We start from the raw sequence: 25,006 nt of genomic DNA, 5'->3' as shown, positions 1-25,006 counted from the left end.
AATAGTTGGGAGAAGAGAAACAGGGAGAAAAGAGAGAAACAGGGAGGAAAGAGGTGAGAAAAGAGAGAAACAGGGAGGAAAGAGGTGAGAAAAGAGAGAAACAGGGAGGAAAGAGGTGAGAAAAGAGAGAAACAGGGAGGAAAGAGGTGAGAAAAGAGAAACAGGGAGGAAAGAGGTGAGAAAAGAGAAACAGGGAGGAAAGAGGTGAGAAAAGAGAAACAGGGAGGAAAGAGGTGAGAAAAGAGAAACAGGGAGGAAAGAGGTGAGAAAAGAGAAACAGGGAGGAAAGAGGTGAGAAAAGAGAAACAGGGAGGAAAGAGGTGAGAAAAGAGAAACAGGGAGGAAAGAGGTGAGAAAAGAGAAACAGGGAGGAAAGAGGTGAGAAAAGAGAAACAGGGAGGAAAGAGGTGAGAAAAGAGAAACAGGGAGGAAAGAGGTGAGAAAAGAGAAACAGGGAGGAAAGAGGTGAGAAAAGAGAAACAGGGAGGAAAGAGGTGAGAAAAGAGAAACAGGGAGGAAAGAGGTGAGACAAGAGAAACAGGGAGGAAAGAGGTGAGAAAAGAGAAACAGGGAGGAAAGAGGTGAGAAAAGAGAAACAGGGAGGAAAGAGGTGAGAAAAGAGAGATAAGGACAGAGAGAAAGAGGTGAGAATAAGAGGGATAAGGATAGAGAGAAAGAGACTAAAGCCAAGTTCTAGAAACTGATCTCTTCCTGGCAGCCATATTGACACACATCCAAAGTCTAAACAAACAACCCCATAAATGGTTTAGTGCAGTCAACCATACAGCCACACCATGTCTGCACCCACCCAGCACTTACCGTATACACTGAACAAAAATATAAACGCAACATGCAAAGTGTTGGTCCCATGTTTCATGAGCTGAAATAAAAGATCCCAGAAATGTTCCATACACACAAAAAGCTTATTTCTCTCCAATTCTGTGCAGGAATTTGTTTACATCCCTGTTAGTGAGCATTTCTCCTTTCCCAAAATAATAGATCTCCACAAGACAAGTGTGGCATATCAAGAAGCTGATTAAACGGCATGATCATTACACAGGTGCACCTTGTGCTGGGGTCAATAAAAGGCCACTCTAAAATGTGCAGTTTTGTCATACAACGCCACAGATGTCACAACGGTGTGAGGGAATGTGCAATTGGCATGCTGTTGCTAGATAATTGAATGTTAATTTCTCCACCATAAACTGCCTCCAACGTTGTTTTGGAGAACTTGGTAGTACATCCAACTGGCCTCACAACCACAGACCACGTGTAACCACGCCAGCCCAGGACCTCCACATCCGGCTTCTTCACCTGCAGGATCGTCTGAGACTAGCCACCCGGAAAGCTAGTTAAACAGGAGTATTTATATCTGCAATATACCCCTTTTTGTGGGGAAAAACTCATTCTGATTGGCTGGACCTGGCTCCCCAGTGTGTGGGCCTATGCCCTCCCAGACCCACCCATGGCTGCGCCCCTGTCTAGTCATGTAAAATCCATAAACTTGGGCCTAATGAATTTATTTAAATTGACAGACTTCCTTAAATGAACTGTAACTCAGTAAAATAATTTTAATTGTTGCATGTTGCGTTTATATTTTTGTTCAGTATACGTTTTAGTCATTTAGCAGACTTATCCAGAATGACTTACAATTAGTGCATTCATTTTAAGATAGCTAGGCGGGACAACCTCATATCACAGTCCTATTAATTACATTTTGGGGGTCGGGTGGGGGGTGCTGTGGGATTAATCAAGATTATCTTTTCATAAGATTTCGGAAGATCGGCAGGGACTCAGCTCTCCTGAAGTTAGGGGGAATTCAGAAGACAAGCAGGGACTCAGCTCTCCTGAAGTTAGGGGGAATTCAGAAGACTGGCAGGGACTCAGCTCTCCTGAAGTTAGGGGGAATTCAGAAGACTGGCAGGGAATCAGTTATCCTGAAGTTAGGGGGAATTCAGAAGACTGGCAGGGACTCAGCTCTCCTGAAGTTAGGGGGAATTCAGAAGATTGACAGGGACTCAGTTATCCTGAAGTTAGGGGGAAGCTTGTTCCACCATTGGTGCTGTGCCAGGACAGACAAGAGTTTTGACTGGTATGAGCCGGCCCCTCGTATGTGTGGGAGGGCCAATATACCAGAGGTGGCAGAACGGAGTGCTCGGGTTGGGGTGTAGGTTTTGAACCACACAGACATATGGAGAAACTCCTAAACCACTAACACACACAAACATATCCCAAATCATCCACACACACTCCTCTGCATCTCATAACACTGTCAGCCCACAGTCACGCTGTCAAACTAATATTCTCAGTGGTTCCTGTCTATTCGCTGGGTTGGTTGATTAATTAGCATGTGGAGGTTAACTGTGAGGTAGACTGGCACCCATGTAAAAGCTGTGCTTGCCTGTACTGCGAGATGCTAGAAAAGTTTACATCATTTAGCTTCACTATGTTATAAATGTGTAGTTTAGCAATCAAATGAGGATAAAAGTTCTTCCTGACCATGTCAGCTGAGCAGGAAAAACTCCTGGCACTAGATATAAGATGCTAGCATAGTTTAGCAGTGATGTGCTATAAGATGCTAGCATAGATTAGCAGTGATGTGCAATAAGATGCTAGCATAGATTAGCTGTGATGTGCGATAAGATCCTAGCATTGTTTAGCTGTGATGTGCTATAAGATCCTAGCATTGTTTAGCAGTGATGTGCTATAAGATGCTAGCATAGTTTAGATGTGATGTGCTATAAGATGCTAGCATTGATTAGCAGTGATGTGCGATAAGATGCTAGCATAGTTTAGCTCTGATGTGCTATAAGATGCTAGCATAGTTTAGCTGTGATGTGCTATAAGATGCTAGCATAGATTAGCTGTGATGTGCGATAAGATGCTAGCATTGTTTAGCTGTGATGTGCTATAAGATGCTAGCATAGATTAGCTGTGATGTGCTATAAAATGCTAGCATAGATTAGCTGTGATGTGCTATAAGATGCTAGCATAGTTTAGCTGTGATGTGCTATAAGATGCTAGCATAGATTAGCTGTGATGTGCTATAAGATGCCAACATTGTTTAGCAGTGAAGTGCTACAGTATAAGACCGTAACATAGTTTAGCTGTGATGTGCTACAGTATAAGACGCTAACATTGTTTAGCTGTGATGTGCTACAAGACGCGAACATAGTTTAACAGTGATGTGCCATGAGATGTTAGCATACAGGTAACTGCCAAAATAAAGGAAACACCAACATAAAGTGTGTTAGTAGGGTGTTGGGTCACCGCGAGCCACCAGAACAGCTTCAATGTGCCTTTGTATAAATTCTACAAGTGTCTGGAACTCTATTGGAGAGATTCCACACCATTCTTCCACCAGAAATTCCATAATTTGGTGTTGATGGTGGTGGAAAACACTGTCTCGGACGCCAGTCTAGAATCTCCCATAAGTGTTCAATTGGGTTGAGATCTGGTGACTGACACACACACATCCTTTAAACCCCCTGTGCTCCTTCTTCTAGCCATGGTAGCCAAAATAATGGGCAACTGGGCATTTTTACACATGACCTAAGCATGATGGGATGTTCATTTCTTAGTTAAGTCAGGAACCACACCTGTGTGGAAGCGCCTGCTTTCAATATACTTTGTATCTGTCATTTACTCAAGTGTTTCCTTTATTTTGGCAGATACCTGTAGTTTAGCCGTGATGTGTTATAAGATGGAAGCATAGTTCAGCAGAGTGGGAGAGGGAGCGGACTCGTACAAGGTTGTCCATTCAGAAAGGTGAGACTGCGGAGAATCTGACCACACAAAGAACACATGGAGTCACATATACCAGTGTATCTCTACCCCAAACACACACACCCCCCCTGTCTCTCCCACACACACACACCCCCTCTGTCTCTCCCACACACACACACACCCTCTGTCTCTCCCACACACACCCTCTGTCTCTCCCACACATATACCAGTGTATCTCTACCCCAAACACACACACCCCCTCTGTCTCTCCCACACACACACACACACCCTCTGTCTCTCCCACACACCCCCTCTGTCTCTCCCACACATATACCAGTGTATCTCTACCCCAAACACACACACCCCCTCTGTCTCTCCCACACACACACACACCCCCTCTGTCTCTCCCACACACACACACACCCCCTCTGTCTCTCCCACACATATACCAGTGTATCTCTACCCCAAACACACATACCCCCTCTGTCTCTCCCACACACACAGTCACCCCCTCTGTCTCTCCCACACATATACCAGTGTATCTCTACCCCAAACACACACACCCCCTCTGTCTCTCCCACACACACACACACACACACACCCTCTGTCTCTCCCCCACACCCCCTCTCTCTCCCACACATATACCAGTATATCTCTACCACCCCCCCACACATACATACATACATACATACATACATACATACATACATACATACATACATACATACATACATACATACATACATACATACATACATACATACATACATACATACATACATACATACATACATACACATACATACATACAGTATTACCCACACACTATCAATCACAGACACACACAGGCAGCTGGGATTATGATATACTGGACACAGACCAAAGTCTGGCTTCAGTGCCATTCAGACACCTACTTGGACAACACACTCGGATTCATACACACTCGGACACAGCATTCCAACATGTCTCCATCCAGCTGAGCATAGAGGAAGGGTAAGGCTGTGAGGCAAAGTCCATTTCAATCATCCAACTCACATACTGTATTTACACAGTTCAACACTCACACAAATACAACTCTCAGAAACAGCCCAAAATAAATACAACCCTCAAACACACAGTCCCGCTCACATTTTATACACATGACGCACACATGACGCACAAACCAACACTTATCTAAAAGATACAAAACAGGCCTTTTCCACAAACATACAGACAGACACAGGGTTATACTGGCAAACATAGCTACTTCAGTAGTACACTCACCCATGAGCTGACATTGTAGTCCTCTTGGCTGTCACTGGTGTGTGTGCATGTGTGTGAGTGAGTGCATGGGTGTGTGTATGTGCCAAACTGAATAGTTCCAAGTGAAAACCCTCCAAGAGCACTCCTCACAAAGCTACACCACAGAAGGAAAGAGAGAGAAAGAGGGACAGACAGAAAAACTTTCCCCAGCTCCACTGATCTGACCCAAACAATGAGACAGAGAAAAGGGGCGGAGAGGAGAGCAACTCTGGAGAGGAGGAATTAGAACACATTCCTGTAGAAAGACCGTGATGATGTCAGAGGGAGGGGTGGAGTCCTGCCACAGTTAGATAAACAAAGCAGCATGAGCTCCGACACACACTAATACATGCCAGAGGTGGGCTGAGGCCCAGGGAGAGCACGGAGAGAAATATTGTCCAGATAATACATGCCAGAGGTGGGCTGAGGCCCAGGGAGAGCACGGAGAGAAATATTGTCCAGATAAGAGAGAATGGAGCAGGGAAAGAAAGAGAGGGAGAAAGAGAGGGAGATAAGAGGGGGGAGCAGGAGAACAAAGGATTCATTTAGTCCAAAACATAAAGAGAGTGAGAGTGTGTGTTTCTCCCTATGCTGTTGCATCCTAGTCCAACAATCAGGATCAGAGAGAAAACTTCCTGTATTTTGAGTTTCTTTAAATCTCTGCTACACACACATGACTAATACACACACACACACACACACACAGGGAGTGAACAGCTGGTGAACTAAATCACTTAAGGAGGAAAATGGAATCACTCAAAGTCATGTGCTGAATGTGATTCACAGACAGAGAGAGACAGACAGAGAGAGAGATACACACAGAGAGAGAGAGAGAGAGAGATACACAGAAAGAGAGAGAGAGCGAGAGAGAGAGACGAGACAGGGAGAGACAGACAGAGAGAGAGAGACAGAGAGAGAGACAGAAACCGAGAGAGAAAGAGACAGAGACACAGACATACATAGATAGAGAGAGACATACATAGACAGAGAGACAGAGAGACATACATAGACAGAGAGACAGACATACATAGACAGAGAGACAGACATACATAGACAGAGAGATGTGTGCAGTTGGCATTGCTTCTGGTAACTGGGTTAAGAGGCATTTGACTGACCCAGCTAAGAGCTGTAACACTGAGGCATTCACTACAAAAACAAGCACACTGAATGGAAGAGATGTGGCGAGATAGAGGGGTAGTGGAGGGGATGGAAACAGGAGGGTTATACTGTAGATACTGGAGGGGCATAGATACTGGAGGGTTATACTGTAAATACTGGAGGGATTTGGATACTGGAGGGATGTGGATACTGGAGGGAATTGGATATTGGAGGGGTATATATACACTGGAGGGGTATACTGTAGATACTGGAGGGGCATAGATACTGGAGGGTTATACTGTAAATACTGGAGGGATTTGGATACTGGAGGGATGTGGATACTGGAGGGAATTGGATATTGGAGGGGTATATATACACTGGAGGGGTATACTGTAGATACTGGAGGGGTATGGATACTGGAGGGGTATACTGTAGATACTGGAGGGGTATTGATACTGTAGATACTGGCGGGGTATTGATACTGTAGATACTGGCGATACTGGCGGGGTATACTGTAGATACTGGAGGGGGATAGATACTGGAGGGTTATACTGTAAATACTGGAGGGATTTGGATACTGGAGGGATGTGGATACTGGAGGGAATTGGATATTGGAGGGGTATATATACACTGGAGGGGTATACTGTAGATACTGGAGGGGTATGGATACTGGAGGGGTATACTGTAGATACTGGAGGGGTATTGATACTGTAGATACTGGCGGGGTATTGATACTGTAGATACTGGCGATACTGGCGGGGTATACTGTAGATACTGGCGGGGTATACTGTAGATACTGGAAGTGTTTCCTGTAGATACTGGAAGGGTATACTGGAGATACTGGAAGGGTATACTGGAGATACTGGAAGGGTATACTGGAGATACTGGAAGGGTATACTGGAGATACTGGAAGGGTATACTGGAGATACTGGAAGGGTATACTGTGGATACTGGAAGGGTATACTGGAGATACTGGAAGGGTATACTGTGGATACTGGAAGGGTATACTGGAGATACTGGAAGGGTATACTGGAGATACTGGAAGGGTATACTGTGGATACTGGAGGGGTATACTGGAGATACTGGAGGGGTATACTGTAGATACTACAGGGGTATACTGTGGATACCGGAGGGGTATACTGTAGATACCGGAGGGGTATACTGGAGATACTGGAGGGGTATACTGTAGATACTACAGGGGTATACTGTGGATACCGGAGGGGTATACTGTAGATACCGGAGGGGTATACTGTAGATACCGGAGGGGTATACTGTAGATACCGGAGGGGTATACTGTAGATACCGGAGGGGTATACTGTAGATACCGGAGGGGTATACTGTAGATACCGGAGGGGTATACTGTAGATACCGGAAGGGTATACTGTAGATACTGGAGGGGTATACTGTAGATACTGGAGGGGTATACTGTAGATACCGGAGGGGTATACTGTAGATACCGGAGGGGTATACTGTAGATACCGGAGGGGTATACTGTAGATACCGGAGGGGTATACTGTAGATACCGGAGGGGTATACTGTAGATACCGGAGGGGTATACTGGAGATACTGGAGGGGTATACTGGAGATACTGGAGGGGTATACTGTAGATACTACAGGGGTATACTGTGGATACCGGAGGGGTATACTGTAGATACCGGAGGGGTATACTGTAGATACCGGAGGGGTATACTGTAGATACCGGAGGGGTATACTGTAGATACCGGAGGGGTATACTGTAGATACCGGAGGGGTATACTGTAGATACCGGAGGGGTATACTGTAGATACTGGAGGGGTATACTGTAGATACAGGAAGGGTATACTGTAGATACTGGAGGGGTATACTGTAGATACTGGAGGGGTATACTGTAGATACTGGAGGGGTATAGTGGAGATACTGGAGGGGTATACTGTAGATACTACAGGGGTATACTGTGGATACTGGAGGGGTATGGATACTGGAGGGGTATACTGGAGATACTGGAGGGGTATGGATACTGGAAGGGTATACTGTAGATACTGGAAGGGTATGGATACTGGAGGGGTATACTGTAGATACTGGAGGGGTATACTGTAGATACTGGAGGGGTATGGATACTGTAGATACTGGAGGGGTATGGATACTGTAGATACTGGATGGGGTATACTGTAGATACTGGAGGGGTATACTGTAGATACTGGATGGGGTATACTGTGGATACTACTCAACTAGCGGGATAAACAGGGCTTGCAAACTATTATAGACTACCAAGGGAAGCACAGCCGCGAGCTGCCCATTGACACGAGCCTACCAGACGAGCTAAATCACTTCTATGCTCACTTCGAGGCAAGCAACAATGAGGCATGCATGAGAGCATCAGCTGTTCCGGATGACTGTGTGATCACGCTCTCCGTAGCCGACGTGAGTATGACCTTTAAACAGGTCAACATACACAAGGCTGCGGGGCCAGACGGATTACCAGGACGTGTGCTCCGGGCATGTGCTGACCAACTGGCATGTGTCCTCACTGACATTTTCAACATGTCCCTGATGGAGTCTGTAATACCAACATGTTTCAAGCAGACCACCATAGTCCCTGTGCCCAAGAACACAAAGGCAACCTGCCTAAATGACTACAAACCCGTAGCACTCACGTCCGTGGCCATGAAGTGCTTTGAAAAGTTGGTAATGACTCACATCAACTCCATTATCCCAGAAAACCTAGACCCACTCCAATTTGCATACCGCCCAAACAGATCCACAGATGATGCAATCTCTATTGCACTCCACACTGCCCTTTCCCACCTGGACAAAAGGAACACTTATGTGAGAATGCTATTCCTTGACTACAGCTCAACGTTCAACACCATAGTAGCCTCAAAGCTCATCACTAAGCTAAGGATCCTGGGACTAAAGACCTCCCTCTGCAACTGGATCCTGGACTTCCTGACGGGCCGCCCCCAGGTGGTGAGGGTAGGTAGCAACACATCTGCCACGCTGATCCACAATACTGGAGCTCCCCAGGGGTGCATTCTCAGTCCCCTCCTGTACTCCCTGTTCACCCATGACTGCACGGCCAGGCACGACTCCAACGCCATCATTAAGTTTGCAGACGACACAACAGTGGTAGGCCTGATCACCGACAACGATGAGACAGCCTATAGGGAGGTGGTCGGAGACCTAGCCGGGTGGTGCCAGAATAACAACCTATCCCTCAATGTAACCAAGACAAAGGAGATGATTGTGGACTACAGGAAAAGGAGGACCGAGCACGTCCCCATTCCCATCGACGGGGCTGTAGTGGAGCAGGTTGAGAGCTTCAAGTTCCTTGGTGTCCACATCAACAACAAACTAGAATGGTCTAAACACATCAAGACAGTCGTGAAGAGGGCACGACAAAGCCTATTCCCCCTCAGGAAACTAAAATGATTTGGCATGGGTCCTGAGATCCTCAAAAGGTTCTACAGCTGCAACATCGAGAGTATCCTGACTGGTTGCATCACTGCCTGGTACGGCAATTGCTCGGCCTCTGACCGCAAGGCACTACAAAGGGTAGTGCGTACGGCCCAGTACATCACTGGGGCCAAGCTGCCTGCCATTCAGGACCTCCACACCAGGCGGTGTCAGAGGAAGGCCCTAAAAATTGTCAAAGACCCCAGCCACCCCAGTCATAGACTGTTCTCTCTACTACCGCATGGCAAGCGGTACCGGAGTGCCAAGTCTAGGACAAAAAGGCATCTCAACAGTTTTTACCCCAAAGCCACAAGACTCGTGAAAAGGTAATTGTCAGAATAATTTGTATGGGTTAGGATAATGACTTAAGTGTTCCACTCTGAAATTGTAGATTAGGGGGAAAAGTTTGATAATTATGAGAAGATAAAACCAGGATGGGGGTAGATCGGTTAGGATTGTAAAACTTTGAGGTTATATTCTTTAGTAGGGATGTAAACAGAGTGAAGTTGTAGAGTAGATAATAGAAAATCATTGGAGGGTTTCAAACCAAGAGGGTCATAAAGGGGGAGGGGAGATGAAAGCCTTGAAGAATGTGGCAACTTTTATGGTTCTTTGTGGTTACTGGAAAACTACTGGTTGTTTGAGAAGGGAGTGGTCTAAAGATAGGAATGTATGTGTGTATTATAAAAGGACTGAGTCCTAATTTTTGACTTTAGAACGTTCTCTGAATAAACTGTACAGACCTTTTGCAGAATGCTGAGTCCTTGCCTAATTATTCTTAACCCAGTGTCTTACAAACCTTGGGGATTAGTCAAAGTTTATTGAATTATCATTGGGATTTAAAATTCCCATAACAGTAATCAAATGGCTACGCGGACTATTTGCATTGTGAGCCCCCCCAACCCCTCTTTTCACGCTACTGCTACTCTCTGTTTATCATATATGCATAGTCACTTTAACTATACATTCATGTACATACTACCTCAATTGGGCCGACCAACCACTGCTCCCGCACATTGGCTACCCGGGATATCTGCACTGTGTCCCACCCACCACCCGCCAACCCCTCTTTTATGCTACCGCTACTCTCTGTTCATCATATATGCATAGTCACTTTCACCATATCTACATGTACATACTACCTCAATCAGCCTGACTAACCGGGTATACTGTGGATACTGGAGGGGTATACTGTGGATACTGGAGGAGTAAACTGTAGATACTGGAAGGGTATACTGTAGATACTGGAGGGGTATGGAAACTGGAGGGGTATACTGTAGATACTGGAGAGGTATGGATACTGGAGGGGTATACTGTAGATACTGGAGGGGTATGGATACTGGAGGGGTATACTGTAGACACTGGAGGGGTATACTGTAGATACTGGAGGGGTATACTGTAGATACTGGAGGGGTATACTGTAGATACTGGAGGGGTATACTGTAGATACTGGAGGAGTAAACTGTAGATACTGGAGGGGTATACTATAGATACTGGAGGGGTATACTGTAGATACTGGAGGGGTATGGATACTGGAGGGGTATACTGTAGATACTGGAGGGGTATACTGTAGATACTGGAGGGGTATACTGTAGATACTGGAGGAGTATACTGTAGATACTGGAGGGGTATACTGGAGGGGTATACTGTAGATACTGGAAGGGTATACTGTAGATACTGGAGGAGTAAACTGTAGATACTACAGGGGTATACTGTAGATACTACAGGGCTATACTGTAGATACTGGAGGGGTATGGATACTGGAGGGGTATACTGTAGATACTGGAGGGGTATGGATACTGGAGGGGTATGGATACTGGAGGGGTATACTGTAGATACTGGAGGGGTATGGATACTGGAGGGGTATACTGTAGATACTGGAGGGGTATGGATACTGGAGGGGTATACTGTAGATACTGGAGAGGTATGGATACTGGAGGGGTATACTGTAGATACTGGAGGGATATATTGTAGATACTGTAGGGGTATACTGTAGATACTGGAGGGGTATACGGTAGATACTGGAGGGGTATGGATAATGGAAGGGTATACTGAAGATACTGGAGGAGTAAACTGTAGATACTGGAGGGGTATACTGTAGATACTGGAGGGGTTTATACTTTAGATACTGGAGGGCTATACTGGAGATACTGGAGGGGTATACTGTAGATACTGGAGGGGTATACTGGAGGGGTATACTGTAGATACTGGAGGGGTATACTGGAGGGGTATACTGTAGATACTGGAGGGGTATACTGTAAATACTGGAGGGGTATACTGGAGGGGTATACTGTAGATACTGGAGGGGTATACTGGAGATACTGGAGGGGTATACTGTAGATACTGGAGGGGTATACTGGAGATACTGGAAGGGTATACTGGAGATACTGGAAGGGTATTGATACTGGAGGGGTATACTGGAGATACTGGAGGGGTATACTGGAGATACTGGAAGGGTATACTGGAGATACTGGAAGGGTATACTGGAGATACTGGAAGGGTATACTGGAGATACTGGAAGGGTATACTGGAGATACTGGAAGGGTATTGATACTGGAAGGGTATTGATACTGGAAGGGTATACTGGATGGGTATACTGTAGATACTGGAGGGGTATACTGTAGATACTGGAGGGGTATGGATACTGGAAGGGTATACTGAAGATACTGGAGGAGTAAACTGTAGATACTGGAGGAGTATACTGGAGAGGTATGGTTACTCGAGGGGCATACTGGAGGGGGTATACTGTAGATACTGGAGGGGTATACTGGAGAGGTATGGTTACTCGAGGGGTATACTGGAGGGGTATACTGGAGATACTGGAGGGGTATGGATACTGGAGGGGTATAGTGTAGATACTGGAGGGGTATACTGTAGATACTGGAGGGGTATGGATACTGGAGGGGTATACTGTAGATACTGGAGAGGTATACTGTAGATACTGGAGGGTTATACTGTGGATATACTGTATTATTATTCTACCTTTATTTCAACAAGAAACACAGACTGAGACCAAGGTCTCTTTTACAGCTGGGCCCTGGTATACATGTTTACACATACACTTTAGGTACAATGATTAAGAAACTACACAAGACAAACAAAACCATCACAGATAACACACAGAAAAATACAGCAGCAGATTATTACATTTACACAGGTTATTCCCCTAACAGCACAAGAACTTGCATTACTCAAAACAGTTGCAAGCAATACAAAAATAAAAATCCTCCAATAAATGTTTTTAATAGGCAAGGGGGACAAGAGTCTGAAGTTTAAGTTTAGTCTGCAGGCTATTCCATAGGCAAGGAGCGTAACAGGAAAAGGCAGCCATACCCAACTCTGTGGAAATCGCATGGGCCTCAAGTGTAATCCATGCTGGAGAACTGGTTTTAGGAATTATAATTCTAATATTGATGAGTGATGATAAATAAGAAGGTAGTTTAATCAGAAGTGCCTAATAGAAAAAACACGAGAGCATGTTGTTCTCGTCTCACGGACAGCGAAGTCCAACCCACATTTTGATATTAAACACAGTGGTGAGTTCTGTAGCTAGCACCTGTAATAAACCTAAGTGTGCAATGAGTAGCATCCAGCGATTTAAGTGTTGATGCCGTAGCATGTAGATAATATCCCAATAATCTATAACAGACATAAAAGTAGCTTGCACAATTTGTCTTCTATTTGTAGAGGACAAGCATGTCCTGTTTCTATAGAGGAAGCCTAGCTTGATTTTTAGCCGTTTTTCAAAGTTCGTCAACATGCATTTTAAAAGACAGTTAATCATCCAGCCATATCCCTAAGTATTTATATGCAGAGACCTGATTCATTCGAGAATCATCTAAGCTCGTAAGCGCAAGTGTATTTTCAACCAACTTTTTGAACCTATTAAAAATCATGAAATGTGTTTTCTTTGCATTTAAAACAAGTTTCAGCTGTATAAAAGACCCTTGTAATATCTTAAAATCTGTCTCCAAAAGTGATAATGCTTGGTCAGCCGTTGAAGCAATAGAGTACATGAGAGTCATCTGCAAATAAATGAATTTGACACCTTCTTATCGCATCACCGATATTGTTTATGTAGAGAGTGAACATAGATACTGTAGGGGTATGGATACTGGTAGGGTTAAGGTTAGGTTGGAGATAGGTCAGATAAGGGTTATATAAAAGGTTAAATTAGAGGTAGGTCTTACTAGGGTTATATAAAAGGTTAAATTAGAGGTAGGTCAGACTAGGGTTATATAAAGGGTTAAATTAGAGGTAGGTCTTACTAGGGTTATATAAAGGGTTAAATTAGAGGTAGGTCAGACTAGGGTTATATAAAGGGTTAAATTAGAGGTAGGTCTTACTAGGGTTATATAAAGGGTTAAATTAGAGGTAGGTCAGACTAGGGTTATATAAAGGGTTAAATTAGAGGTAGGTCTTACTAGGGTTATATAAAGGGTTAAATTGGAGGTAGGTCTTACTAGGGTTATATAAAGGGTTAAATTAGAGGTAGGTCAGACTAGGGTTATATAAAGGGTTAAATTAGAGGTAGGTCAGACTAGGGTTATATAAAGGGTTAAATTAGAGGTAGGTCTTACTAGGGTTATATAAAAGGTTAAATTAGAGGTAGGTCAGACTAGGGTTATATAAAGGGTTAAATTAGAGGTAGGTCTTACTAGGGTTATATAAAGGGTTAAATTAGAGGTAGGTCAGACTAGGGTTATATAAAGGGTTAAATTAGAGGTAGGTCTTACTAGGGTTATATAAAGGGTTAAATTAGAGGTAGGTCAGACTAGGGTTATATAAAGGGTTAAATTAGAGGTAGGTCTTACTAGGGTTATATAAAGGGTTAAATTGGAGGTAGGTCTTACTAGGGTTATATAAAGGGTTAAATTAGAGGTAGGTCAGACTAGGGTTATATAAAGGGTTAAATTAGAGGTAGGTCAGACTAGGGTTATATAAAGGGTTAAATTAGAGGTAGGTCTTACTAGGGTTATATAAAGGGTTAAATTAGAGGTAGGTCAGACTAGGGTTATATAAAAGGTTAAATTAGAGGTAGGTCTTACTAGGGTTATATAAAGGGTTAAATTAGAGGTAGGTCAGACTAGGGTTATATAAAGGGTTAAATTAGAGGTAGGTCTTACTAGGGTTATATAAAGGGTTAAATTAGAGGTAAGTCAGACTAGGGTTATATAAAGGGTTAAATTAGAGGTAGGTCTTACTAGGGTTATATAAAAGGTTAAATTAGAGGTAGGTCAGACTAGGGTTATATAAAGGGTTAAATTAGAGGTAGGTCTTACTAGGGTTATATAAAGGGTTAAATTAGAGGTAGGTCTTACTAGGGTTATATAAAGGGTTAAATTAGAGGTAGGTCAGACTAGGGTTATATAAAGGGTTAAATTAGAGGTAGGTCAGACTAGGGTTATATAAAGGGTTAAATTAGAGGTAGGTCTTACTAGGGTTATATAAAGGGTTAAATTAGAGATAGGTCAGACTAGGGTTATATAAAGGGTTAAATTAGAGGTAGGTCTTACTAGGGTTATATAAAGGGTTAAATTAGAGGTAGGTCTTACTAGGGTTATATAAAGGGTTAAATTAGAGGTAGGTCTTACTAGGGTTATATAAAGGGTTAAATTAGAGGTAGGTCTTACTAGGGTTATATAAAGGGTTAAATTAGAGGTAGGTCTTACTAGGGTTATATAAAGGGTTAAATTAGAGGTAGGTCTTACTAGGGTTATATAAAGGGTTAAATTAGAGGTAGGTCAGACTAGGGTTATATAAAGGGTTAAATTAGAGGTAGGTCTTACTAGGGTTATATAAAGGGTTAAATTAGAGGTAGGTCAGACTAGGGTTATATAAAGGGTTAAATTAGAGGTAGGTCAGACTAGGGTTATATAAAGGGTTAAATTAGAGGTAGGTCTTACTAGGGTTATATAAAGGGTTAAATTAGAGGTAGGTCTTACTAGGGTTATATAAAGGGTTAAATTAGAGGTAGGTCTTACTAGGGTTATATAAAGGGTTAAATTAGAGGTAGGTCAGACTAGGGTTATATAAAGGGTTAAATTAGAGGTAGGTCTTACTAGGGTTATATAAAGGGTTAAATTGGAGGTAGGTTAGACTAGGGTTATATAAAGGGTTAAATTAGAGGTAGGTCAGACTAGGGTTATATAAAGGGTTAAATTAGAGGTAGGTCTTACTAGGGTTATATAAAGGGTTAAATTAGAGGTAGGTCTTACTAGGGTTATATAAAGGGTTAAATTACAGGTAGGTCAGACTAGGGTTATATAAAGGGTTAAATTAGAGGTAGGTCTTACTAGGGTTATATAAAGGGTTAAATTAGAGGTAGGTCAGACTAGGGTTATATAAAGGGTTAAATTAGAGGTGGGTCTTACTAGGGTTATATAAAGGGTTAAATTAGAGGTAGGTCTTACTAGGGTTATATAAAGGGTTAAATTAGAGGTAGGTCTTACTAGGGTTATATAAAGGGTTAAATTAGAGGTAGGTCTTACTAGGGTTATATAAAGGGTTAAATTAGAGGTAGGTCAGACTAGGGTTATATAAAAGGTTAAATTGGAGGTGGGTTAGATTAGGGTTATATAAAGGGTTAAGTTAAGGTTAAATTAGAGGTAGGTCAGATTAGGGTTCTATAAAGGGTTAAGGTTAGGTTGGAGGTAGGTCCGCCTAGGGTTATATAAAGGTTGTTCTTACATTGTTGAGCTCTCTCTGGTTGCCGTAGAGGGGGTGATATTTGCGGTATTTGCCATGTCTATATTTGGAGCTGATGAATCGTCGGCGGTCTTCGCTGCAGCTGGTCGGACTCAGCACCTCGCTGGGAGGGATGTTCGCCGCCCAGAACCTGTTCAGACGCTCGTTTCCTAGCAACAGGAACACCTGGGGGACAGGTGAGGGGGGAGGTTAGATAGGGACACCAAATCTCTCTCTGTCTGTGTGTGTGTTTTAGTATTCTTGTGGGTACCAGAAGTCTTGACAAGAATATTAAAACAACTAAAATTCTGAGAAGTGAGGACACTTGTAAAAAATACTATTTTAGGCTTAGGGGTTAGGTTAAGGGTTAGGTTAGAATTAGGGGTTAATGGTTAAGGGTTAGGGGTTAGAATTAGGGGTTAATGGTTAAGGGTTAGGGGTTAATGGTTTAGGGTTAGAATTAGGGGTTAATGGTTTAGGGTTAGGGATAGAATTAGGGGTTAATGGTTTAGGGTTAGAATTAGGGGTTAATGGTTTAGGGTTAGGGGTTAATGGTTTAGGGTTAGAATTAGGGGTTAATGGTTTAGGGTTAGGGGTTAATGGTTTAGGGTTAGGGGTTAATGGTTTAGGGTTAGAATTAGGGGTTAATGGTTTAGGGTTAGGGGTTAATGGTTTAGGGTTAGGGGTTAATGGTTTAGGGTTAGAATTAGGGGTTAATGGTTTAGGGTTAGGGGTTAATGGTTTAGGGTTAGGGGTTAATGGTTTAGGGTTAGGGGTTAATGGTTTAGGGTTAGAATTAGGGGTTAATGGTTTAGGGTTAGGGGTTAATGGTTTAGGGTTAGAATTAGGGGTTAATGGTTTAGAATTAGGGGTTAATGGTTTAGGGTTTGGGTTACAATTAGGGGTTAATGGTTTAGGGTTTGGGTTAGAATTAGGGGTTAATGGTTTAGGGTTAGGGATAGAATTAGGGGTTAATGGGTTAGGGTTAGGGATAGAATTAGGGGTTAATGGGTTAGGGTTAGAATTAGGGGTTAATGGTTTAGGGTTAGGGAAAATAGGAGTTTGAATGGGAATCAATTGTTGGTCCTCAAAAAGTCCTCACAAGTATAGTAAGACATAGCGGTGTGTGTGTACCTGTATAAGCTCCTCTGTCCACACCTTCCTGTCCATCTTCAGACTGCGCACCTTAGAGATGCTGGGGCCCAAACCCCGATGCTCTCCTACAACACACACAAAAATACATAATTCTATTACTGCATTCTGTGTATAATAGAGAAACAGGTCAGTGGATCTGAAAGTTCTACAACTATCTGATGACAGTAAACACACTGACCTGCACAGCGTTTGCAGACCACCACACACAGGTTGATGGCAGCCCACTCAGGTTTGGCAACGCCACAGTCGGCACAGCAACCGTTGCTAGGCTCCGCCCAGATTTGATTAGCCACCTCGCTATTGGACAGAGCATCTCCAATCGCGTCACGCATCGCTTCTACCCACTGCTCCTTATGTTGTTCCGAATCCGCTAGAAAACTACACACACACACACAGTCTTGTACAGCTAACCTTGTGGAGACATTTTTTATTTAACTAGGCAAGTCAGTTAAGAACAAATTCTTATTTACCATGACGGCCTAGGAACAGTGGGTTAACTGCCTTGTTCAGGGGTAGAACAACAGATTTTTGCCTTGTCAGCTCGGGGATTCAATCTAGCAACCTTTCGGTTACTGGCCCAATGCTCTAACCACTAGGCTACCTGCCCTAACCCCTAAACCTAATTCTAACCCTAACCCCTAAACCTAATTCTAACCCTAGCTCCTAAACCTAATTCTAACCCTAGCTCCTAAACCTAACCCTAGCTCCTAAACCCAATTCTAACCCTAAACCTAGCTCCTAAACCTAATTCTAACCCTAGCTCCTAAACCCAATTCTAACCCTAGCTCCTAAACCCAATTCTAACCCTAGCTCCTAAACCCAATTCTAACCCTAGCTCCTAAACCCAATTCTAACCCTAGCTCCTAAACCCAATTCTAACCCTAGCTCCTAAACCCAATTCTAACCCTAGCTCCTAAACCCAATTCTAACCCTAGCTCCTAAACCCAATTCTAACCCTAGCTCCTAAACCCAATTCTAACCCTAGCTCCTAAACCCAATTCTAACCCTAGCTCCTAAACCCAATTCTAACCCTAGCTCCTAAACCCAATTCTAACCCTAGCTCCTAAACCCAATTCTAACCCTAGCTCCTAAACCCAATTCTAACCCTAGCTCCTAAACCTAATTCTAACCCTAGCTCCTAAACCCAATTCTAACCCTAGCTCTTAAACCCAATTCTAACCCTAGCTCTTAAACCCAATTCTAACCCTAGCTCCTAAACCTAATTCTAACCCTAGCTCCTAAACCCAATTCTAACCCTAGCTCCTAAACCCAATTCTAACCCGAGCTCCTAAACCCAATTCTAACCCTAAGTCTCTGAACACTGAGAAATGTCCAACCTCTCACACGCTCTCTCGTTCTACAGACAGACAGGGCCTCTGAACAGCTTGACGCAGACCCTCACGGTTTAGTACCTCCTCCTCCACACACACACACACACACACACACACACACACACACACACACACACACACAGTCAAGCTGAACACTCCCTCTCTAACCTTGCCGTTTGTGTTTCTGAATGTGTGTGTGATGTATGGGTGTAAACCTGAAGATGCGGTAGGGTGTTGTCAGATCAAAGCTGCGGCGGTCAGTGTCTTTCACGTTTCCTACATTCATGTCGATAGACGTGATACCGATGCCAAGGCGGTAGTCCTGGAAACAGAACACACACATTACACAGCTGACGTCACTCACTACAGCAACCAATCAGATCTGCTCTTGTTCATGATCAAAGCTGGGTTGAAATATATGCATATTTAAGTATTTGTTATTTAGTATCTTTACACAGGCAGCCTTGTTAAAATATTTTAAAAAATAACTGTTTTTGCTTTGTCAGTATAGGGTATGGTGTGTAGATTGATGAGGGGGAAAAACTATTTAATCAATTTTAGAGTAAGGCTGTAACGTAACACAATGTGGAAAAATTCTAGGGGTCAGAATACTTTGCGAATGCACTGTATATACAAAATAATATATATGGGGGACTGGAAATGATGCAGACAATGACATTGATGGAAACTACAATCTATCTGCCATATTAAAGCTGATCTACCCCCTAAAAAATTGGTTTGAAATCTTCCTAGAAGTGACACAGGGTTGACAGAGAGACACTTGAATTTTGGCACTTTACTTTAAGCCTTTATTGAATACTCCATTTGGTCTGTATTAAAGGGCACTTTATGTAATACAACAGGCTTTAAAAATTCTACTATTGGATTATTATTATTATATATACACAATTTCTACTTCAAAATATCAAAAGGGACACAAAAGGCACTCATTTCGTGGAACGAACCAAATAGCCAAAACTAACTTCAAATACTTATTTCCAAATACATTGGGTGTTTCTCAAAATGCATCCTACCGTGCTCCGAGCACACAAATTGGAGCACGGGAGGGTCGGAGTATGTCTCCAAATCAAAGTATGCAAACGGAGCACGGGGGAGCACTTCTCGAATGCATACTCAGTTTGTACATACTTTGAAGCATGCATCGATGCAAGCTTCAACGGAAAGTATGCAAAGAAAAATGACGCAACCGCGTCAAAAATTATGCAAAATGTATTGGTGGACATTATTTGAGTTAAAGAAAGAGAAAATACACTCCGACTTCAGAACAAAATGTTGCCTATTCACATCTCATATGTTGCCTGATTACAATATTTTATCTTGATTCGTTAATAAATAAATGCTTTGTTAATTTTGGCATGTTTATCTGCCTTCGTACCGTAGATCACAAGCCCAGAATAAGTAAATAGGGCTAACTGGCTGGCTATTAGTACTGTTAGCTAGCCAGATAGAATTGGTAGCTAGCTACCCATGAAGAATTGACATCAATCTTGCATAATATTCATTTTAGGTAATTTTTGCCTGTTTAACTAGCTGGCTAGCTAGATTATTATGATTCACATTTACTCATTCTAGCGGATAATTATGAAGTAAAACATCTGTCCTGGCTGGAAGAAGGTTCAGTGAATGGGGAGGAGCAGCGTGAGGTAAAACAGTAGGGGGAGGAGCAGCGTGAGGTAATACAGTAGGGGGAGGAGCAGCGTGGGGTAATACAGTAGGGGGAGGAGCAGCGTGAGGTAAAACAGTAGGGGGAGGAGCAGCGTGAGGTAATACAGTAGGGGGAGGAGCAGCGTGAGGTAATACAGTAGGGGGAGGAGCAGCGTGAGGTAAAACAGCGTGAGGTAAAACAGTAGGGGGAGGAGCAGCGTGAGGTAAAACAGTAGGGGGAGATGCAGTGTGAGGTAATACAGTAGGGGGAGGAGCAGTGTTCAGATTTTCGTTATTTAACCCTCCGAAAAGGCTCACCAGGAAGCACACAATGTCATGACTTGTGTTTTGTCCTTAATTTTATTTTAAATCAAATGACCACAGATCATAAACCTGAAATACAACAAACAAGTAATGACAATATTATTCAGATATATTATTTAGTATATTATTCAAGTAATATAATAATAATGTAAATAATAAATCAAATAAGCCTGCAACACCATCAAAGAAGTGGCGAATCTGGCTTAAAACAGCACCGACTACATCACCCAGAATGCCCAGCGCCAGAGGAGCATGCGCACAGTGACTCTGCCGAGCAGCGTGGGGTAATACAGTAGGGGGAGGAGCAGCGTGGGGTAATACAGTAGGGGAAGGAGCAGCGTGAGGTAATACAGTAGGGGGAGGAGCAACATGAGGTAATACAGTAGGGGGAGGAGCAGCGTGAGGTAATACAGTAGGGGGAGGAGCAGCGTGAGGTAAAACAGTAGGGGGAGGAGCAGCGTGAGGTAATACAGTAGGGGGAGGCGCAGCGTGAGGTTAAACAGTAGGGGGAGGAGCAGCGTGAGGTAATACAGTAGGGGGAGGAGCAACATGAGGTAATACAGTAGGGGGAGGAGCAGCGTGAGGTAATACAGTAGGGGGAGGAGCAGCGTGAGGTAAAACAGTAGGGGGAGGAGCAGCGTGAGGTAATACAGTAGGGGGAGGCGCAGCGTGAGGTTAAACAGTAGGGGGAGGAGCAGCGTTAGGTAATACAGTAGGGGGAGTGCTAGTGGTTGTCAAATGTAATGTTTTATGCGTTCTCCACACTCTCGTCCTCACAACAATGTACTCAAGAGAACGTGATCGGAGAATGCACTCAAAGCATGAGCGTGTGGAGCACGGTAGTGTTGGTATTAAGAAACACACATTGTTTCAAATAGAACTAGGACCAAACAGACTATGGTTCAAATGCATGGAGTATGTACATATTTGTCTTTGAAAACACACACAAACAAACCTCCATGTTCTTGTAGAGGAAGACCTTGTCTCCAGAGACGACTGTGTAGAGTTTGGAGCGCAGGCCCCTCAGCTCCAGGTAGCCCTGCTGTTCAGGGGTCAGGGGTGAACCAGGGGTCAGAAAGGAGGTCATCTCCCTGCTGCCTTCCTGGCGCCCCCTAGTGAAGTTCTGCAGCACTGCCACCCACTCATTCCTCTCAGCTACACACACACACACACACACACACACACACACACACACACACACACACACACACACACACACACACACACACACACACACACACACACACACACACACACACACACACACACACACACACACACACACACACAGAGTGATTTAGCATGCAGCAGCGTGATATGAACAGCTTGATGCTGATGTCTGCATTATGGGCAGATGAGTTGCTGTTTCTACAGTTCTCATCCCGATGGGGCTGATTCAGGACGGGTGGGTTTCAGGCTTGCCGTTTTGTGTTAAATAAAAAACAACTGTGTGTGTCTTTGCAACGTTTAGCTGACACAGTCTCTCTCAGCAGCAGCTGCAGACACTAGCAGCGCCAGGATTCCAATATTGGCTGGGCCAGAGACATTTGTGGCCATGATGAAAGTATTTTTTTCCTGATTTAAATGTTTCAAATTGCCGTAAGAATAGGCTGGAGTGCACTGGGGACAACGATGATCCACGAGACAGCGAATCAGAAGAAGCCATGTTCTAATGGCATCTATTAACGCCCATACAGACTAACTAAATACACCCACCTTGGTGGCCCTTGTAAACTATCCAGAATACACCCACCCACCTTGGTGGCCCTTGTAAACTATCCAGAATACACCCACCTTGGTGGCCCTTGTAAACTATCCAGAATACACCCACCCACCTTGGTGGCCCTTGTAAACTATCCAGAATACACCCACCTTGGTGGCCCTTGTAAACTATTCAGAATACACCCACCTTGGTGGCCCTTGTAAACTATCCAGAATACACCCACCTTGGTGGCCCTTGTAAACTATCCAGAAAACACCCAAAGCGGATCCAAATGTTTTACTAATCAAACATGCATTCAAAACAAGGGCTTTTAAGCGATTATTCCAGTTAATCATTTATTGTTTAATTATTCAAGGCTCCCTTTGTTATTTCATTTCAGAATAAAATGCTTAAACTGTATTTAAAGGCGTGAATGACTCGTATGCTGTGTAATTAGCCTACATGAATGATTGATTATATTGAAGTTAAGACCGATGAAACAGGACGTGCTCTCACAGCTTGATAGATTATATAAGGCTGCTATAGACTATGATGGCTCCTCTTTAAGCCAAATATTTATTTGCCTGCCATAGCCTGAGGACACTGAATAATTACACCTGCATAGTAAATAGTAACTAACTTATTATTAGTATTATTGTTATTACTATTATTGTTATTACTATTATTATCGTTGTTGTGATTATCATTCCAAATAGTAGTGGTATGGGTGGTAATGGTAATGATAGCAGTTTAGTGATGGCGGTGGTAGTAGTAGTGGTATGGGTAGTAATGGTAATGATAGCAGTTTAGTGATGGTAGTAGTAGTGGTATGGGTAGTAATGGTAATGATAACAGTTTAGTGATGGTGGTGGTAGTATGGGTAGTAATGGTAATGATAACAGTTTAGTGATGGTGGTGGTAGTAGTAGTGGTATGGGTAGTAATGGTAATGATAACAGTTTAGTGATGGTGGTGGTAGTAGTAGTGGTATGGGTAGTAATGGTAATGATAGCAGTTTAGTGATGGTGGTGGTAGTAGTAGTGGTATGGGTAGTAATGGTAACGATAACAGTTTAGTGATGGTGGTGGTAGTAGTAGTGGTATGGGTGGTAATGGTAATGATAACAGTTTAGTGATGGTGGTAGTAGTATGGGTAGTAATGGTAATGATAACAGTTTAGTGATGGTGGTGGTAGTAGTAGTGGTATGGGTGGTAATGGTAATGATAACAGTTTAGTGATGGTGGTGGTAGTAGTAGTGGTATGGGTAGTAATGGTAATGATAGCAGTTTAGTGATGGTGGTGGTAGTAGTAGTGGTATGGGTAGTAATGGTAATGATAACAGTTTAGTGATGGTGGTGGTAGTAGTAGTGGTATGGGTAGTAATGGTAATGATAGCAGTTTAGTGATGGTGGTGGTAGTAGTAGTGGTATGGGTAGTAATGGTAATGATAACAGTTTAGTGATGGTGGTGGTAGTAGTAGTGGTATGGGTGGTAATGGTAATGATAGCAGTTTAGTGATGGTGGTGGTAGTAGTAGTGGTATGGGTAGTAATGGTAATGATAACAGTTTAGTGATGGTGGTGGTAGTAGTAGTGGTATGGGTAGTAATGGTAATGATAACAGTTTAGTGATGGTGGTGGTAGTATGGGTGGTAATGGTAATGATAACAGTTTAGTGATGGTGGTGGTAGTAGTAGTGGTATGGGTAGTAATGGTAATGATAACAGTTTAGTGATGGTGGTGGTAGTATGGGTGGTAATGGTAATGATAACAGTTTAGTGATGCTGGTGGTAGTAGTAGTGGTATGGGTGGTAATGGTAATGATAACAGTTTAGTGATGGTGGTGGTAGTAGTAGTGGTATGGGTAGTAATGGTAATGATAACAGTTTAGTGATGGTGGTGGTAGTAGTAGTGGTATGGGTGGTAATGGTAATGATAACAGTTTAGTGATGGTGGTGGTAGTAGTAGTGGTATGGGTAGTAATGGTAATGATAACAGTTTAGTGATGGTGGTGGTAGTAGTAGTGGTATGGGTGGTAATGGTAATGATAACAGTTTAGTGATGGTGGTGGTAGTAGTAGTGGTATGGGTAGTAATGGTAATGATAACAGTTTAGTGATGGTGGTGGTAGTATGGGTGGTAATGGTAATGATAACAGTTTAGTGATGCTGGTGGTAGTAGTAGTGGTATGGGTGGTAATGGTAATGATAGCAGTTTAGTGATGGTGGTGGTAGTAGTAGTGGTATGGGTGGTAATGGTAATGATAACAGTTTAGTGATGGTGGTGGTAGTAGTAGTGGTATGGGTAGTAATGGTAATGATAACAGTTTAGTGATGGTGGTGGTAGTAGTAGTGGTATGGGTGGTAATGGTAATGATAACAGTTTAGTGATGGTGGTGGTAGTAGTAGTGGTATGGATAGTAATGGTAATGATAACAGTTTAGTGATGGTGGTGGTGGTAGTAGTGGTATGGGTAGTAATGGTAATGATAGCAGTTTAGTGATGGTGGTGGTAGTATGGGTGGTAATGGTAATGATAGCAGTTTAGTGATGGTGGTGGTAGTAGTAGTGGTATGGGTAGTAATGGTAATGATAGCAGTTTAGTGATGGT

At 43.2% G+C, this 25,006-nt stretch overlaps 1 protein-coding gene across 5 annotated transcripts in view; it reads right to left on the bottom strand.

Moving 5' to 3' along the window:
• LOC106581405 (arf-GAP with Rho-GAP domain, ANK repeat and PH domain-containing protein 1) overlaps positions 1-25,006 on the bottom strand; it is a 122,871-nt gene that overhangs the window by 62,398 nt on the left and 35,467 nt on the right. For all 5 annotated transcript variants that reach the window (XM_082966762.1, XM_082966764.1, XM_082966763.1 and 2 more), the window contains 5 exons: positions 21,655-21,854; positions 18,926-19,032; positions 17,558-17,757; positions 17,359-17,444; positions 16,228-16,410 (listed from right to left, as the gene is read on the bottom strand). In XM_082966762.1, coding sequence (XP_082822888.1) covers positions 16,228-16,410; positions 17,359-17,444; positions 17,558-17,757; positions 18,926-19,032; positions 21,655-21,854 — 776 coding nt within the window. The remainder of the gene's footprint in view (positions 1-16,227; positions 16,411-17,358; positions 17,445-17,557; positions 17,758-18,925; positions 19,033-21,654; positions 21,855-25,006) is intronic.

The sequence above is a fragment of the Salmo salar genome, chromosome 20 (genome assembly GCF_965601325.2).
Source record: "Salmo salar chromosome 20, fSalSal1, whole genome shotgun sequence".
Lineage (NCBI taxonomy): Eukaryota > Metazoa > Chordata > Actinopteri > Salmoniformes > Salmonidae > Salmo > Salmo salar.
Note: the sequence above shows the minus strand (reverse complement) of the source record. Positions and strands in the feature narration are given on the sequence as shown.